The following is a 17,641-nucleotide window of genomic DNA, read 5'->3' as shown; positions in this document are numbered from 1 at the left end:
ATAAATCTACAACAATAATACACAGATATAATACTTATTAAAGTTATAACATGACTGCAGAAATTAACAATCCACTTTAAAAATATCAAAGTGAGCATAAAACTTACCAGCAGATCAGTTAGCAATATTCAATACATTCACATCCCAAGGTAGTCCAAATCTGATGGTGTTACCATAAATACATTAATAAAGAAACACCTTTTAATAATAATAGATCTCTTTTTTCTTTTCCTTCTCCTCCTGCGATGAGGCTACATTTTAATATTTTAATGTTCCATTATTTTAATGTTGTATTTTATTTTTGTTTTTAAGTTGTAATCATTCATCTTGTTTTTATTATTGCTTGTAAGCCGCTCTGAGCCCGGCCTTGGCTGGGGAGGGCGGGGTATAAATAAAAAAATATTATTATTATTATTAAGTGATTTACAATAGAATAAAACAGAATAACAACCCACCCCTTTTGTATGTAGACCCAACAGTGTTTACTTTTGAAGGCTCCAAGGGCTAGAAGATGAAGTAAAGTAGGTAGAACCCCCCCCCCCATGGTCAATATTGAGTCTTTCTCCTCTCACAGCACTTCTCCTGGAAACAGCTTCTTGATGAAGGTTCCTTGTGCCAGAGTCTGGGGACTCAGCTACATTAGTCAAAAAAACATGTTTTGAATTTGTTATAAACATGCAACATTAGATGGCACCAGAGAGCAAAAGCAATTTTTACATCGCCCCACCCCCCCTTTTGTTATAACGATTTAATTTCTGACTTATTTATTGTGGGGTTTTTTTCTGTGTGTATATCTACCCTGGGTAAGAAATGTACTAGATAGGTCCCAAATGAGTAAAGCAAGTCTTTTTTCCTAAAAAGGCAGGAAACAGGAGAAAGGGGGTAAGTAGAGAGAAAGAACACCAAAGGGATCAAAATTAATTCTTAGTGCAAGTTAAAAAAAAGAAGGCATTAGGAACAGTGGGTCAAATCATAAATAAACCAAAAAATCCTCCTATTCACAAGTCTCTCATTTCTTTTGTTCATCAGTTTCTTAATACTCAGAATGGGATAAGTTTGTGTTTATATTTGTATTTGCACAGTAAGATTTATTACTTGGAGTATGTGCATATATCTAAGGCTAGCTGAATATCTGTTTCAGAAGCTTATAAGGAGCATTTGAGGTTTAAATCTTGCTAAGTCAGACCAAATTTGTCCATTTACAGTGAGTTGCATGGACTGATATTGCAGACCATTTACTGTGCAAGAGGCTGTGTACTGACAACTTTTTTCCACCTAAACTTTCGACAGGTAGGTACTTGCTGCCAAATGCTGTTACACAACAGTCATGGCAAACTGGAGAAACTTCCAATCTTGTCCGAATGCGCAGTCAAGCTCTTGGGCAGTCAGCACCTTCTCTGACAGCTAGCTTGGTGAGTTATATTTTCAAATATTTGTTTATTCAAGAAACTAATGTTTATGTAACATTGCGGCAAGGAGTTTATTTGCACTACAGTCAAATAATCCAAAATTGTTTTCAAATGATACAGTAATTCAGGGCCTTTCACATAACTGTTGTCGGTTACTGTATATAATAGTACTAAACATGTACAGTTTATCTGAATTGTGTTTACTAGGGGAGCTGTAATTTTGAATTGCCTTACTTGCTTTCCTATAAAACCTCAGCTGGGAGCACATTTTAGTATAGTTTTTCCATTTAAGTAGTCTATTTAAGAAAAAGAAGCAGTCACTTTTTTTAATAATACACTAGTTTAAAATACTGGGGTGTTGTTGTTTTTAAAAAAGACATTCTATTATTTTGTTCCATTATGTGCATGCAAGTAGCTTACTAAAGCAATGTGTATATTGGTGTGTGTATTTGAAGCTCATCATGATAATGAGGAAAACATAGTTTGGTATACTGTGTAGGACTTTTTAAATTGGGTGATGGAGCTTCAGGTTGCAGCTGGTACTAAATCTCGTAAGTTAGAGGAATGTTAGCAATAGAGTCAACTTTTGCGCCACCACTACTTTATAGGGGGAGGGGGATATGTTTTTGAAAGTCATCTTGCAGGTCAATGGAATGGTAAGGCTGTCCTCAAAAGTATTCAGTCTTGGTGTGGCCCTGAAGACTATTTTAATCTTAGTGTTAATTTTTTCACCCCACCACTCCAAAACCAAAGAAGAAGCTTGGGCCTGACACTTCATTATAGATAATAAGAAAGTACTAAGTACTTGTGCTTATTTCAAAATATATATTTAAACTGATAGATATATTTAGTTATGAAAGCATGGAGATGGAATAGTTCCTCAATGCAATCAGATTTGGAGACAGGTAGATAAAATCTCATCAAGTCTGTCAGTTGGGGATGCACAATATAAATTATTACTGAGGTGGTATCTAACACCTGCAAGGTTAAATGAAATCCACCCAGTTAATGGCTCTGAATGTTGGGAATGTTTTGTGGGAAATGTCCATTTATTACATGATGTGATGGGAATGCCCAATTGTCACAAATTATTGGTGGCAAATAACTCAAAAGATCTCAGATATAATAGAGCATATATTGAGACCTAGCCCTGTGTAGATGGGGATATTGTAACTATAAATCTAAAATCACTTGTCAGTATTGCCAAAATTGTATGGACAAGAAAATGGAAATGCCAGCAGGCCCCAACAGAGTGGGAATGGCTGATGAAATGTACAGAATTGCCTGTAATGGACAAGCTGACAGAGCTAGTCATAATAATAATACTAATACTAATATAAGGAAGGTAGGCAGGCTAGGAAATGCCGACTTTGCTGAAAGATAGAACTGTTTTGTTGAGTTCTGGAATGTGCACTATAAATGTAGGATTGAAAATATTTCAGCGTATGTAATTACGGTTTGTATGAGAAAACATGGGGATAGTGAGCTTTATGTGTAAAACATCACATTAAAAAACTTCATACACTTAGAACTACAGCATCAAGTAGTATCTGAAGCAAAACATTGTAACCTGGAGTGTTCAGTCAAGTAGCAAATAAGAAAATAAAACAGCCAGGTTGGACCACACCAAAGACCTTTCTAGTCTAGCACTCTATTCCCACAGTGACTACAGGAAAACCTCAAAAAGACATGAACATAATATTTCTTTCTCCACTCAAATTCTAGACCCTTCACACATGTACAGAGTGTTTCAGTATGAAAGGTATGGAAATGAAACATATAACAATATTTTTGTCCATTTTCATGGTACAGAGTCTGAGGTAGTTTATAATGAGTTTCTAAAGTCTACACACTTATAAAGAAGTACCATAGATTCTAATTTCAATTTTTAGATGTGACTTCTCTTGAAACATAGAATTGTGGTTGTTCTATTAAAGAATGGCTTTTCATGTAATGATGGTTTACATACCCTTCAATTTTTCTGCATTACATTTTAATGCTGATACTTGACCAGTGATGTGCTGTTTTGCTTCACTCAGTCAGCATTTGTCTAAATAAATGCTGCTTATTTGACCTTATTACATCTTTGCTGTTGGAAAAGAGGAAAACATTCATTTCTGAAATATTCCTCTCTTGCTTTGTAGAAGAATTCCTCTGTACTCTGTTATTTCCACAGCTGAAAATAACTGTATGGAAAGGAATGGCCTTTCTTCCTGGGGAGTTTACTGTATTTGTTTAGGAGAGAACAAATAGCAAACACTTAATTGAAAATGATAACTCCTACTAAATTGTCATATGCCTTTTGTAAAAATGGTTTCAGATATAATTATGTTAATTAGATTATAACTTGGTATTTGTATGTATTTCAGGAGTACTTCAATACTATTTTATGCTTTACTTCCTGAAATAAAATGGTTCAGTTACCTACCTGAGAGGTTATAAAATACCTTATGTACATAATGCAAGAATAAACAAGTGCGCCTTCAGAAGCATTAATTGGAAATGTCAAATATAGTGCTGGCTTGTTTTTTAGCAATAATGTTGAAATCACTGTTCTGTTAAAATGGGCTGTTTAAGAGTATTGAAGTGGGTCAAAGAGCTTCCTGTTAACTGAGCAACACTGTAATTGAGAGGGCTGGCCCACCCATGAGGCAGAGTGAGGCAGCTGCCTCAAGCAACAAAAGTCCCACTGCTAGTGTAGAAGTGCTGCCGCCAGCAGCACCAATTTTCAGTGAGATCTTGCCAGAAACTGGCACTGCTGCTGGTACTTTGTGGACACCTCCACACAATACAGATAAGAGGCTTGCTGTGCCTGCTGCGGCTTGTGGGGTGTCAATGGGGCAGGTGGCACATTCCTCTTTTGCCTCAAGCAGCAAAATGGGATGTGCTACCCCTGGTAATTGACATGGTCTGTATATTCAGCAAGGGGACGTGTTGGAATTCTGCCTCGGTCAGAGGAATGTGCCTACCTCTTCAGGCACCGGCTGAATTCCTTTGACCACCCCCTGCGACTCCCGGCAGGAAACATGCGAGGTCTGTATCGGCGATTCTTCTCAGACTGTGAGAAAAACACACCACTGCTTCTCCCTCCTCCCTGCTCCCCAGGGAGGGGAATTAGACTCAGACAGAAATGTATCTACATGCTTTTATTCCTGTCTTTAGCAGCCATACAGATAAACATGTCTGCACTCTTCACAAACAACAGAGAGAATCATAACTCCACCCTTGTACATCCTGTACAGGTCATAAGTCTCACACTGAGCTCACATCCTGTGCTCAATACGGAGAATGGACTGCCCCTTTATTGCCATGGTAACAGTCACAAACATCCTGTCTGGCTTTCCAGCCTCCAGCAGCTAAACCAGCTGCTGCTTCTTTCTTCTGCATTGCTTCTTTATAGTAACAGTGCTGTGGGTTAAATCACAGAGCATAGGACTGCCGATCAGAAGGTCGGCGGTTCGAATCCCCATGATGGGGTGAGCTCCTGTTGCTCGGTCCCACCTAGCAGTTTGAAAGCACGTCAAAGTGCAAGTAGATAAATAGGTACTGCTCCGACGGGAAGGTAAACAGCGTTTCCGTGTGCTGCTCTGGTTCGCTAGAAGCGGCTTAGTCATGCTGGCCACATGACCCGAAAGCTGTACACCGGCTCCCTCGGCCAATAAAGCGAGATGAGCACTGCAACCCCAGAGTCATCTGCGACTGGACCTAATCAGGGGTCCCTTTACCTTATATATTCAGTAGAATTAAAATACTTATTACAACTGGTCTCTCTCTCTCTCTCTCTCTCTCTCTCACACACACACACACACACACACACACACACAAACTGATTTGTTCTGTGAACAACATGGTCTGTGACTGCTTAGATGCTGCCTTCTGTGACAATCTCATAGACGTGCTGAGAGACTACTTTATTAAATTATCTTTCTATTATCTGAGGGTGTTTCCTGATGGGGAGTTCTAAGTTTTACAAAATAATTCCATGGAATTAGCCTTTTTAATTTTTTTTTTAAAGTTAACTCATTCTGCTCTTGGGATATATCTGTGTGGACAAGGAAGGGATTTGTGTCCAGATCTCAAACCTAAGGACTCCTCAGAGGAGGAGGAATGGGAGCAGGCCCCTCTAATCACCATGAAGAACAAATGGCTCCAGATACCTCTGCTCGAGTACTGGAGGTCACTATGCCAGCTTCCTAGGTTACTGGATGACTTCTAGATCACCCCCTTCATCTTCCCCAGGACTAGAGAAGCAGAGGATATGGCAAGCCAGGTAAAAGCTTTAAAGCCACTGTCTAATGTGGCTGACTAATGGGATGTCAGGCACCAGCTGAACACTGAGGAGAGTTGGCTGGAAGCTGATCTCCCAGGTAGCAAGCAGGACAACTCCACTTCTTTGCACAAGACAGAAAAGGCTCAGGACAAGGGAGAGGTCATGAAGTAGACAGGCAGCAGGAAATTCACAGGCAAGCAATGGAGATACTTCATGGAATGCTCTTCCTGCTAGGTGCCTCAGTTGCACATTTTTCGATCCATACCCCAAAGAGATCACTCTGCTTCTCCACTCTTCTCCCTAAAATAAGATTTTCTGAGCCTACAAAAGAGCATTAAAAAGAATGAACAAATCATGGCTATGCCCAAGTTAAATGCCTAGAGTGGAAGCAGTCTAGGTAACTTATTGAGAAAATAAGGAAATGCAGAGAATTGAGATACAACTATGTAATGGTTCTAGGGGTTGCTCGTGTGTAAGCCGGTGCTTATCTCCCCAGCTGGGTGCAAACACCTGGCTGGGTTGCCTGAGTGAACCTTTTCTGTCCGGACAGCCACTCACCCGTGGCTGACTCAATCGCTGGCAGAATCCGTCAGTGGGTGTTTCTTAAACTTCCAGCAAAGAAGCTCTTTGACGCCTAGTCTCCTCCTACTCTCTCTGCGCGAAAGCCTTCTGCGCAAGGAGGGCGTGGGCAACGGAGGACCCCTACTCTCCCCGCTGGTCCCAGGCAAGGAGTCATGGGATCGCCTCGCTTCTTCCCCCATCTGCCCCCCTTCTCCACTGGTGCTACGCTGATTCTCTTCCCCAGAAGATGGGCTGCTTTTCCCAATCCCTGGACGCTCTCTGGAATCCCTCTGGCTTTTTCTCTCTCCCTCCGGCACTGATGGCAATTCCCTGACAAGTTATCCCCACATGAACTGTCCCAGACTCTGGGTTCATCATCTTGAGGCAGCTTCTTTGTGTGCCTCCTCCACAAGAGGTCCAGAGGGTGGCTACACGAGAACAGGCCATTTTTGTTGAATGCTCTCTCCAGGGAGGCTCGCCTGGCACCTTCATTATATAATCTTTAGGTGCCAGGCAAAAACATTCCTCTTCTCCTAGGCTTTTAAAACTGTGCGTGTTGTCGTGTTTGTTTGTTACAATGGTATGTTTTTTGTGATTTTATATTGTAAACTGCCCTGTGATCCTTGAATTGAAGGGCAGTATAGAAATTTAATAAATAAATGAAAAAAAAGAGAAGAAACACGTTAGCTGCATCTTTGCTGATGGCTGGGATCTGGTCTTCTGCTTGCCATAAAGGTTTTCATGGGAGGGAGGGGTGCAACCTCCCTGATAGCTCTTTTTCCTCTGATCGCTGGCAGAATCTGTTGTGTCCGTCACTTATGTATGGCCAGAGTTAAAAACTGACCTGTATCAGGCTTTAAAGTTAATTGCTCTGGCCTTTTTTCATATTCTATTTTGTGACAGCTTTGTGTTCTTGGGATGTGGCAGGCAAAATAACTGAATGTATACCTGCTGTTCTCAGAGTCACTGTGAGCTTATGTATGCTTATTCATGTGTTTCATATAAAGCAGAAGGGAAGGGTGTAAATTTTATAAATAAATAGGTGCAAATGTGTGCCCTTCCCTCGAAGCATATCCTGTTCTATCCCTCCTAGCAAGGAAGGGCACAGACTTTGCAAAGTCCCTGAATACTGGAGTCAGATGCAAAATTTCATTAGAAGGTTAGCTCTTCTGGTTAAAGTTCATGCTGATTTGGTCTGGTAAAAGCTTTCTGACTCAGTTTTTTATATTTTATTTCACAAGGAGTAATGCAAGAGCAAACCCAGTTGTGGCACAATCTTGGGGAAAGACTGTTGCTTTTCTTGTCTGTTAATATCTAGAGTCCCCATGACCTCAAGAGGGCTTTAAAAGCATACATCTTCAAACTATCTAAAAATAGTATATTCTTCCCAAAAGCAACCTTCGGGGTCATGCTCCTGCCTGGCAGGCGAGCAAGCAATAAAGGCAAGTAATAAATTAAAGAATTTTGGGGGGATTTTCTTTGCTTTCTGCCACTTGAAGGTGAAGAAGACAAAGAACTATTGGAAGGATTAAACAACCATATTAAAATGTGGTATAAGAAATGTAAAGCAATACTGGATCACAGAAGAAACATAACCTCTAGGGAAAATGCCCACTGCCCTTTTTGTATCTCTAGTCTCAAGCACTAGTTAAAAAGCATTAATTAAAAGTAGCTATCTGTAACTTCCCCATCTGAAGGAATCCGGAAGAATGGATAAATAAAACAATGGACATGGTGTTAGTGGTAAGACACTCCACAGTAAATAAGCTTTCCCATGTTTTAATATATTACAGCAGAGGCTTAAACACTACATCAACTTTGTTACCTGAAAAAACCTAGAAAAAGCTTAGAAAGAATGTCTCTCAGTTCATCAACATTCCTATATCTGATATTCAAGCATGGTTTCCAGTTGTTTTTCACTATCCATACACAAGAGTGAGGTATCATCAGGCTTGAGGAGTTCTGTAGTTTGCAGAAATAAATAAAAATCTGTAGGGGGGGGGGCGGACTGTAAAAGGAGGTCCCAAAAAACAAGCTCAGTAGCGACGGAATACTAACTGTTGGGGAGAATGGGAAAACTGGATTGGTGCAGGAATGGAATATACCAGAGGAGAATATGCCTGATTGACCACAACAGGGAACAGAACCATTCCAAACTGGAAAATTTTCTAACTAGCTATGACTTTTTCAGAACTCATGCTTCTGGTATGTGCCTTACAGATTCTTACACCTTCCATTCCAGATTGGAACTGAAATAGATAACTAGAAACTTCCGGCATTTTTAAGTTTATAGAAGGTTTCTCCTTCACAAAATGAATGTTGAGATTTCATTGACTAAGAAAAATAAGTCTTTTTAAAGGAAATAATTTTATATGTGTGGGACGCGGGTGGCGCTGTGGGTAAAACCTCAGTGCCTAGGACTTGCTGATCGTAAGGTCGGCGGTTCGAATCCCTGCGGCAGGGTGAGCTCCCGTCGTTTGGTCCCAGCTCCTGCCCACCTAGCAGTTCGAAAGCACCCCAAGTGCAAGTAGATAAATAGGGACCGCTTTATAGCGGGAAGGTAAACGGCGTTTCCGTGTGCGGCGCTGGTGCCGGCTCGCCAGATGCAGCTTCGTCACGCTGGCCACGTGACCCGGAAGTGTCTTCGGACAGCGCTAGCTCCCGGCCTCTTGAGCGAGATGAGCGCGCAACCCTAGAGTCGGTCATGACTGGCCCAGACGGGCAGGGCTACCTTTACCTTTACCTTTAATTTTATATGCAAGATGCTACATTATTGAAACAAAGATTTTAAATTAGTTTTCATAATGGTTTCCATCAATTTGGCAGTTAATTCTGGTGTATGCAAAGCAATGAGTGTTGGCCTGTGAGATGGGTGAGGTGATTTTTGCAATGGATTTAGCAGACTGCTTTAAAAGTACGAATCTAGTAGTTTGTGCAAGTGATGTCCACTAGGTGGCACAAGAGCTGTGTGTAGTCTATATCATATGTGCTGTAACTAATATTTACTCTGTCCTTCCCTTTTGTTTTCAATGTTCATTTGTTATAATCAAACTCAACTGCCAATCAAGATACAATGACCACAGGTGCAACAGCTCTTATTTCAAAATGCATATAAAAGCTACCCATATTGGGATTCTGAAAATAGATAAACTGACTCCGCTCACCCTTGCATACAAATATGATAACTAAAGATTTGCTCTTATTTGTCTAGATGTACTGTGGAATTAAAATAGTGCTGGACTTTTAAGACATCTGTTGTTGAAATTCAGCTTGTAGATTTAAATGCATGTGGCTAAATGAGAAGCAGCGTTCTTACGCACTCATTTCATGTTTTTATCCTTTTTCATTATTGACTTTTGATTACTCTTTATTATGAAATGTGCTTCAAAGAAAGCATGTTGTTTACGTTGGGATTTATCCGCCCAAGCAACAGGAAGTGGACCACTATCCCCTTCAGCTTTCTGATGAAGAGGTAGTGTTTTGCTTGCTCTTCAGAGAATGAGCTCTAAAGGGCAAACAAGATGGGGGAGGAATATCTGCCTGTTCTTTAGAGATGAGCAAGCAGAGGGATCCTCTATCTTGGATCTTGGCACTAAGCTAAAGCTCTCTGCTTCCTCTTTAAATAAGGTAGCATTTCCACCTACAGCCACCCCAGTGCTGCAGGGGGAGTGGTGAGAAATGCTGCCTTTTACTTTGCTGTTGGGGAAAACAGCCTGGTGAACAAAATTGGACTCAAGATTGGCCTGCAGGCTGCTGGCTTCCCATGTCTGCTGCAACGCTACAATCCATTGAAGCAGATGGAAGTGCCTAGTGGAGAAAGGGAATAAGAGTGTATTTATAATCTGCACACAGTTCTCACTCATTGCTACAGTGCACATACAGTCTCTGTACTGCATTGTTAAGTCAGCTGTTACAGTTGATGAAACCTTTTACTTTCTAATGTATGATATGAAGTCCATCATATGGATTTTTTTAAAAAGTGAGTTTTAATATACAGCAAGCCTGATCTTATGTTGGTTAGCTTTGCAGAATTTCAGGCAGTGTGGAGTGTTTCTTCCTTCCTCCTTGTAACTGATTAGGTAACTGGAAATAATAATAATAATAATAATAATAATAATAATACCAAATGTGTGCTCAAATTGTGCTCCATTTTGAAAGGAAAATATATTTCAGGAGCAGTTCAGACATTTTAGATAAGATACTACTAAAATGTCTTGTTCCTACTGATAAGGGAAGAAAATGAATTGTACTTCCTAATAAAAGAAATTTGCAAATACTTGGTGCATGTGGAGCCAAAGTAGAACATCTTTCTGTTTGATTGATGAGGTGATATGTATGGAGACAGTTTGGTATATATCAAAAGTATACTAGGATGTTTTTGTTAAGCTGTCCAAACTCATAGCTTAAAATTTATGATTTTCTTTTTGAAATGTAAATTTTCAGTACCCTAATTTCTGCTATTCTTAACTGTATCAGGTTGTGATGGGCAATATGACAAAAATAATAAGTCCTGGAAGATATTCAACCCTCTAGTTGACATGAAAATATTATGATGCTTTCAGACCTAAACTGTATATATTATAAAGCCCTATAACCAAAACAGTAAACTTTAAATGGCAGCATAGATCATATTGTTCACATTGATCTCTTCTTTACATGATAAATATGTTCGTTTAAAAGCATATTTTTTAATTTAAAGTGGGTGTCGTAGTAGAGGGCTGGAACTGTTTAAAAAACTGATTCAAATTTGCTGTTCAAGGGCAGTCATCACTTAAATTTTAAGCCATGCCTTAGTTGCTGATTTTCAAAAGGGCAGTCACACACAATTGTATAGAAGCAGTGATTTAAAAGTGGCCATGGAAACTTATAGGAGCTTTGTTGCTGCTGACTAGTATTGGGGGTGATGTGACACAAGCAACAGCTAGAGAATCTCTATCTTAATCAACAGGTGCATTGTGGACAGCTGTCTGCAGCCCTGGAGCATTTAGTCATAGTGATAAAGCCTTTTGTGGCATTTCTGATTCATGATAAACCATGAGATGGTGACCGATTAAATAAAAAGCTGGAATTTAAATTGCTGGAGGTCACTACACCAGAAATTAAACTTGGTGAAGGAGGATCTGGAAGAAGGGAAGCAGTAAGAGAAATTATCCAATAGAATATTGTGTTCCTAAGTGTCACTATCAAGCAGAAAGATCCTGTTTCTAATGTATTATAGTCTATTATGTTGTTTTTAGTCTATGAGGAAACACAGGAGTACTGTTATTACAGAGTGGTATAATAATTTGTGAATTATTGGTAATTAAATGTGTTTGTCCTGTTTTTTCTTAGTCATGCTACACAATAACATTAAATACGTAGCTGGCAACTGTGTCTGGAATTTTACAGGAGTGTTTATGAGGGATGGGGGAGAGATCATTGGCACTACAACACATAGCAAGGAAAGGTTTAACTCTTCCCCTAACATTTTAAGACATCTTGCCTGAAGTCCTGCCAACACCTGGTACCAGCACTCTACTTATCCATCAGACAAAATGTTTGAATAGTGTATGCAATCTTTGGCAGATCTTACCCCTGATTTTATATGATACAATGCACTAAAGCATTATTCAGCTGGGTAGTCATGAGGATCCCAGCCTGTGAACACATATTTCTACTGGGAGATTTTAATGCCAGAGTTGGGGATGCTCATCACACGTGGAACAAATTCTAAGGCCACTTTGGTATTAGCAGCATGAACAAGAACGGACAAAGGCTGCTTTTACTGTGCTCATATCAAGGCCTCTGCATCATGATCACGTTATTTTCTACTAAGGCGAAACATTGAGTTTCCCGGAGACATTCAAGGTTGGGCCACTGGCACCAGCTGGACTTGATTATCACGCCTTTACTGAACTGTGTTCATATCACATAGAGCTACCACAGTGCCAACTGCAACATGGGTCACTCCCTGGTGGTGAGCAAGATCCTTCTCCAGCCAAAGAGGATGCATAGTACAAAGCAGAAAGTGTGGCCTCAACCTGAGTTTTGTGAGAGCTCTACTGAACTGCCCCAGAGACAGTGTTGAAGCAAGGTGGAATTACATCAAAGAGGCAACCTACAACACAGCTATGTCCTCTTTTGGCGAAAGAGAGCAGCAGATACTGGACTGGTTTGAGGTCAGCATTAAGGACATGGAGCCTGTTGTCACTACAAAGCATGAGGTTCTTGTGAACTACAAGTGTACACCCTACGAGAAGAAGCTTGCTGCACTGAGTAAGGCAAGAAGAATGTCATCAACTCTCAGACATGTGGTAAAACATCAGGGCAGGATGCAATCCCAACTGAAGTGCTGAAAGCCAGCCTCCATCCCTCCCTCATAACACACCTCCACAGCCTTCTCTTGCAGTGTTGGGAAACAGAATATGTTCCACAAGACATGCACAACTGTAACGACTACTATGGAATCGCCCTGCTGAGTACTGTGGGGAAAGTCTTCACCCATGTAGTTCTCAACAGATTGAAGTCATTCACTGACAGGGTCTATCCCAAGTCACAATGCGGTGCAGGAATGGAATACTTTTCATAACTGTAGGAAGCAAAATTGTATAATTACACTACCCAAGGTAAAGCTTACTAGTTATTTAAGAGTGAAAAGCAGAAACATAATATATTGAGACAGAGGTGAGCAGTGCTTATTGAATTCTGGTGTAACAAAGCACATACTTCACATGACCCAAAAATTTTATTTGAGATGCTATTCCTTTTAGTTTGTTATTCATGTCATTTTTCCAATTCATTTTTTCATACTTTTCTTTTTACATATTTGTGGTTTTACAAAACTGACTAAAAATTACAATTGCAAATTAAAAAGTCACGTCCTTGATTATAGCCCAAGGAGCATTCATGGGAAGAAGGCTACAAACTCACATGCAAGCTCTGGATCTGCCTATTGTGTAAAATGTGGCAGTTTGCACTGGGATATTGTTACTCTGATACTGAAACAACTGCACTGGCTGCCAGTTGTCTTCTAGGCTCAATTCAGTGTGTTGGTTTTAGCATTTTAAAGCGCTTGGGGACCACATGTCTCATTATGAACTTGTGTGTCTATTAAGTATGAAGGAGAATCACTTTTGAGGATGGTGTCACCTGCAAAGGCCTGCTTAAGGGGCCTGCATGAGTGGACTGTTTCCTGTGTTGCTCCCAGATTGTTTTGTTCTGATTCTTGGTCTGTTGTATATCACCATGGTTCTTTTCAGAAAGGTGGTGTAAAAATATTAAAAATGCTGGGCAGGATTCAACTAATGAACCCCATCAGCAGAAGCCTGTGGAAGGGCTTCTGTTTGCACAATAGGACTTCTTCTTCCCCTGTGTGCCTTGGGAAATTCACTCAGAGGGGATTGGGAGAGAACCTCTACAAAAGCACCCAGGAAAGGAGAGGGAATTACATCAGGCAAGCATGGCATGCTTGCACTGACAGAACAATCTCTTAGTGCAGTTTTGAATTCCTTCCACTGTGGTTCTCACCTGTGTTGTCACAAGTACTGCACAGTTGTATTTCTTCTCTATCAAGAGCAGACGGTGGCATCCTGATTTAATAAGCCTAGAGTAACCATAATGGATTAGGGGGATATTTATGTAAATGTTTGACATGGTGTTAAAAGTCACAGCATGCCCCAAGGGATATGTAACCACACAAAAATAATCAACAGTTGTAGTGGAACCAGATTTTAATTTCTGGTAGCAGCAATGACAAGTGTCATTGTCCCAAAGTGTAGAATAACTGGCCTCATATAATCAACATGCTGAAGTTTAATTAATGCAGGCTTAGCGTAGCTCACTTCCCTCTCCCTGGAAGGAAATAGGTAATCAAGTCTTTGTTCTCCTTCAGTCTACCTGAGGAGCGCCATGTGTAAAAAGGTTTGAGCTGATTGCTCAAGTTCAGATAGCATGGCTCTCACCAGCCACTCTTGAGTTCATTAATAATTTAGGACTGTTTGTAACTAAGCAAAGTTTTACTGCCTGTGCAACTTTCTGGAGTGGATGAATCTGAGTTTGTAAGTAAACTATTTTTTAACTTACCAAACGTGTGGTCCTTTCCTATGCTGGGGGAAGAGGGAAACTTTTGGAACTCGCTTTGAAGGGTACATTTTAAGGCTTTATTTCCACACTTTGCTAAATGTTTTGTGATTTTAAATTTCTGTTGGGGTTCTCAACAAAGAGTACTTTTTCTAAACTTTGTTATTGGCATCCAGGAATTTTTCATCTCTGTCTCTCTCTCTCTTTTTCCACAAATACAAAGAGTGTGTTCAACATGACTGTTTGGTTATGAATGAGGGACTGATGTATCTGTAAAGCACTTTTTGAATGCAGTAGAATTTTAAAATACAGTTCATTTATAATGATATTTGTGTTGCTTGTGAAATGATGGACATCTGATTCTAGTTTCTGACAGTTTGCATATGTTATATCTGAAAAATTTAGTCAAATTCCACTGTACAACATTCAACAAATTGACACAACAAACTTTCCAAATCTAAGACTAGCATCCCACACCTGGTCAAAATACAAAAATATGTAGCAAAGACAGTCATTTTATCTTGCTGGTTCTTCAATATCTATATTATTGCCCAGAGCCATTCTTTCAACACTTTATTTTGTCTCATAAGTTTTGGCCTCCAGCATGTAATATAATTTTTTATGTATGTGTGTCTGCTTCTCAAAGTGATGCTTTCTGACAGGAAATCAATATTTTTTCAAGCTAGATTTGAGGGTGCGATTGTCATAATCCTCCTCGTAGACTTTGTTAATGGCTAAATACTAGCCTGTATTTTTATCTTTCACATTGGCCTTTGGTAAGAAATGTACCTTTCACCTCTACTGCAAAAATGTCCCTTTTCATTCCTCACTTCGCAAATGTTTGAGTGTGCTGGAACCAAGAATTTAAAATGCCAGTAGTTGTTTTAGAGAGGTGGGTGCTACTTAATAACCTCCATAGAAAGGGGAAAATAACAGATTCAGTTTCAATTTATTTCCGTATGCACTTATACCCCATCTGTTTGTTGAGGAAGCCTTACAAATAGGCCCTGCATTGATGTCACCATCACAAGATGTAGTTCTCTACTGCTACAGACTGAATTTGGGTGCCAGAGCACTGAAGTGGAGGGAATTAACTTCAGTCTACCTTTTTCATCAATAAAGCTCTGTGGAAATTGAAAACTAGTAAATGGGGGAGAGAGGTTCTAGCTTAGTCCTTTGCTTAGACTTTTGCCTTCTGAACTGGTTTCCTATTTTAGGTAGATGTGTCTCAGAAATGTGATTTCCCTTCCTTCAATATTTCTGGGTAGCCTCTCATCTCACTATCATGCCTCTGTAAACAAAGCCGGAGAGACAGTATTTTTGACAATAGACCTCATGCTTTGTAAACTAGCAAATGAAGGATAGTTATTTATTTGGCAGGAATTTAATCATTAAAAATAATAATTGAATAACACTTGGCATACATATTGTAGAAAGAATCGTCTAAATAAAGCATACAGAATATAACAAAAAAGTAAATCCTTCAAACACAGGAACTGTGATAGAATACATTACCACAAAACAAAAGCAAAAAATTACAACTATCTGTTCTTATTAATGTCCTGGCTTCTACTGGAGGTAGAACTTGAACAAAGGTTGTGGTATTTTCCTTTAGCCAGTAGGGATGGTAGGTTGGGTTAGGTTCCACCTTCTGGCGAAAGCAGGCCTCTCCCATGATGCTCTAGTTTACAAAGACCTTGATTGAACAAGAGACATGCCTCCTGTGATCCTCTTATGAGTGGACACAACTTAGTGCAGCAAGCGGGACTGTTCCCTGGGCTGGGCAAGAAAATGGGCACTCTTCTGGGAAGGTTGCGTCTTCATTTCATATTTTTATGTGCCTGGCGAATTGACAGCCACAATTGTGGGAGAAAAGGGAGACCGCATGTGGAGGGGTTCTTAGATGAAAGCTCCATTTGCACCCAATGCATGTCTTTTGAGCCACTTATTGTATTCGGCAAATGTTTCAGCTGAAAAGCATCAAAATGGTATCACAGATTGGGAAAACTAAGCCCACCCTTCTCTCTGGAGCAGCACAACAACATTTTGCTCAGCCTTACAAAAATGCATTGCTGGGAATTTTAATCCTTACATAGGCTTTAGGATAGTTTTCTTTCAACCTAGTCCCTTCCAGAATTTTGGATGACAATTCTCATTAGCCATAAACATTGGCCATGTTGGGACTGAAGAGAATTGTAATCCAAAAAGCATAGATATTAAAACTGAGTATTGTAAAGTGGCCCAGCGGGGCAGATAATTAAGAGCCAGAAGCCCCGGAGAAATTCTGCTGAGGAAAGATGTAGAGCAGAGTTTCCCAAACTGTCTATCCCTTTTTTTCTTGGCTTACTCTAGAAAAGAAAAAGGGATCTGAGGGATAGACAGTAAGTGAAAGAGGAGATTGTTTGAGGAAGGTCATTTGGAAAATGATGATCCAAGGAAAGAAGAAGCAAATGGAGGATGTGGTGGGCCCCTCCAGATATTTTTGGACTCCATCTCTCATGAGCTTCCTCCAGCATTTCCAGTGATCAGGGATAATAGGAGTTGTAGTCTAGCAACTTTTTTTAGCATCGCAGGGTAGCAGTAAGGAAAAGGTGCTTGCACTGCTTAAGGTTCAGAATGCTTGTACAGTGTAGGCTGTGGGAAGACAGGAGGACTAGGGAAACTGCTCAAGATGCTTGGTAAAGTGACAGATTGAAAAACAGGAAAGCAGTAGGGGATAAATGGAGATGAGTAATGGAGAAGCCATACTGATTTTGGCCAACCTACAATATCTTTGGCTACAGACTTCTAGAAGGAATATAAGATAGCAGTGTGGTAACCTCTTCCAAAAGTTGCATTAGATATATAAAACTGATAGTGTTAGATACTGTCACAGGTTTTTCTGTGAGTGAGAGGTGCATGTTAGAACCCATCAGGGGAGCTTCCAGGGCAGTATGCAGGTGGCCCTGGAAGCTGCAGGTAGAAGGGAGAATTGAAATTGTGGATGGACATGTTTAGATCCAATCCCTAAAGTGGATACAAACGGAATCCATTCTGGAGCCCTGTTTGCATCCTGAAGTAAATGTAAGACGCGATGGCGTGTCGGCGCGTTGCGTTTTGCTGCTCCCGTGCATGTGCGTGACGTCATTTTGAGCGTCTGTGCGAGCGGAGAAACCCGGAAGTAACGCGCTCCATTACTTCTGGGTTGCCACGTAGCTCAACCCGAAAATATTCATCCCGAAGCTACTTCAACCCCAGGTATGACTTAATAGGGATGCAGGTGGCTCTGTGGGTTAAACCACAGAGCCTAGGACTTGCCGATCAGAAGGTCGGCGGTTCGAATCCCTGCAACGGGGTGAGCTCC

At 40.4% G+C, this 17,641-nt stretch overlaps 1 protein-coding gene across 6 annotated transcripts in view; it reads left to right on the top strand.

Annotated features, from left to right (window-relative positions):
- MAST4 (microtubule associated serine/threonine kinase family member 4) overlaps window positions 1-17,641 on the top strand; it is a gene marked incomplete at its 5' end in the record, with an annotated part of 204,094 nt that overhangs the window by 32,108 nt on the left and 154,345 nt on the right. For 5 of the 6 annotated variants that reach the window (XM_079995269.1, XM_079995268.1, XM_079995266.1 and 2 more), the window contains one exon: window positions 1,291-1,412. In XM_079995269.1, the coding sequence (XP_079851395.1) occupies window positions 1,291-1,412 (122 nt within the window). Of the gene's footprint in view, window positions 1-1,290; window positions 1,413-17,641 lie in introns of those variants that run through there. The other variant, XM_079995264.1, reaches the window with a different exon arrangement.

This window comes from Podarcis cretensis (genome assembly GCF_951804945.1).
Source record: "Podarcis cretensis genome assembly, chromosome: 11".
Taxonomy (NCBI): domain Eukaryota; kingdom Metazoa; phylum Chordata; class Lepidosauria; order Squamata; family Lacertidae; genus Podarcis; species Podarcis cretensis.
This window is presented reverse-complemented; position numbering and strand designations above follow the sequence as displayed.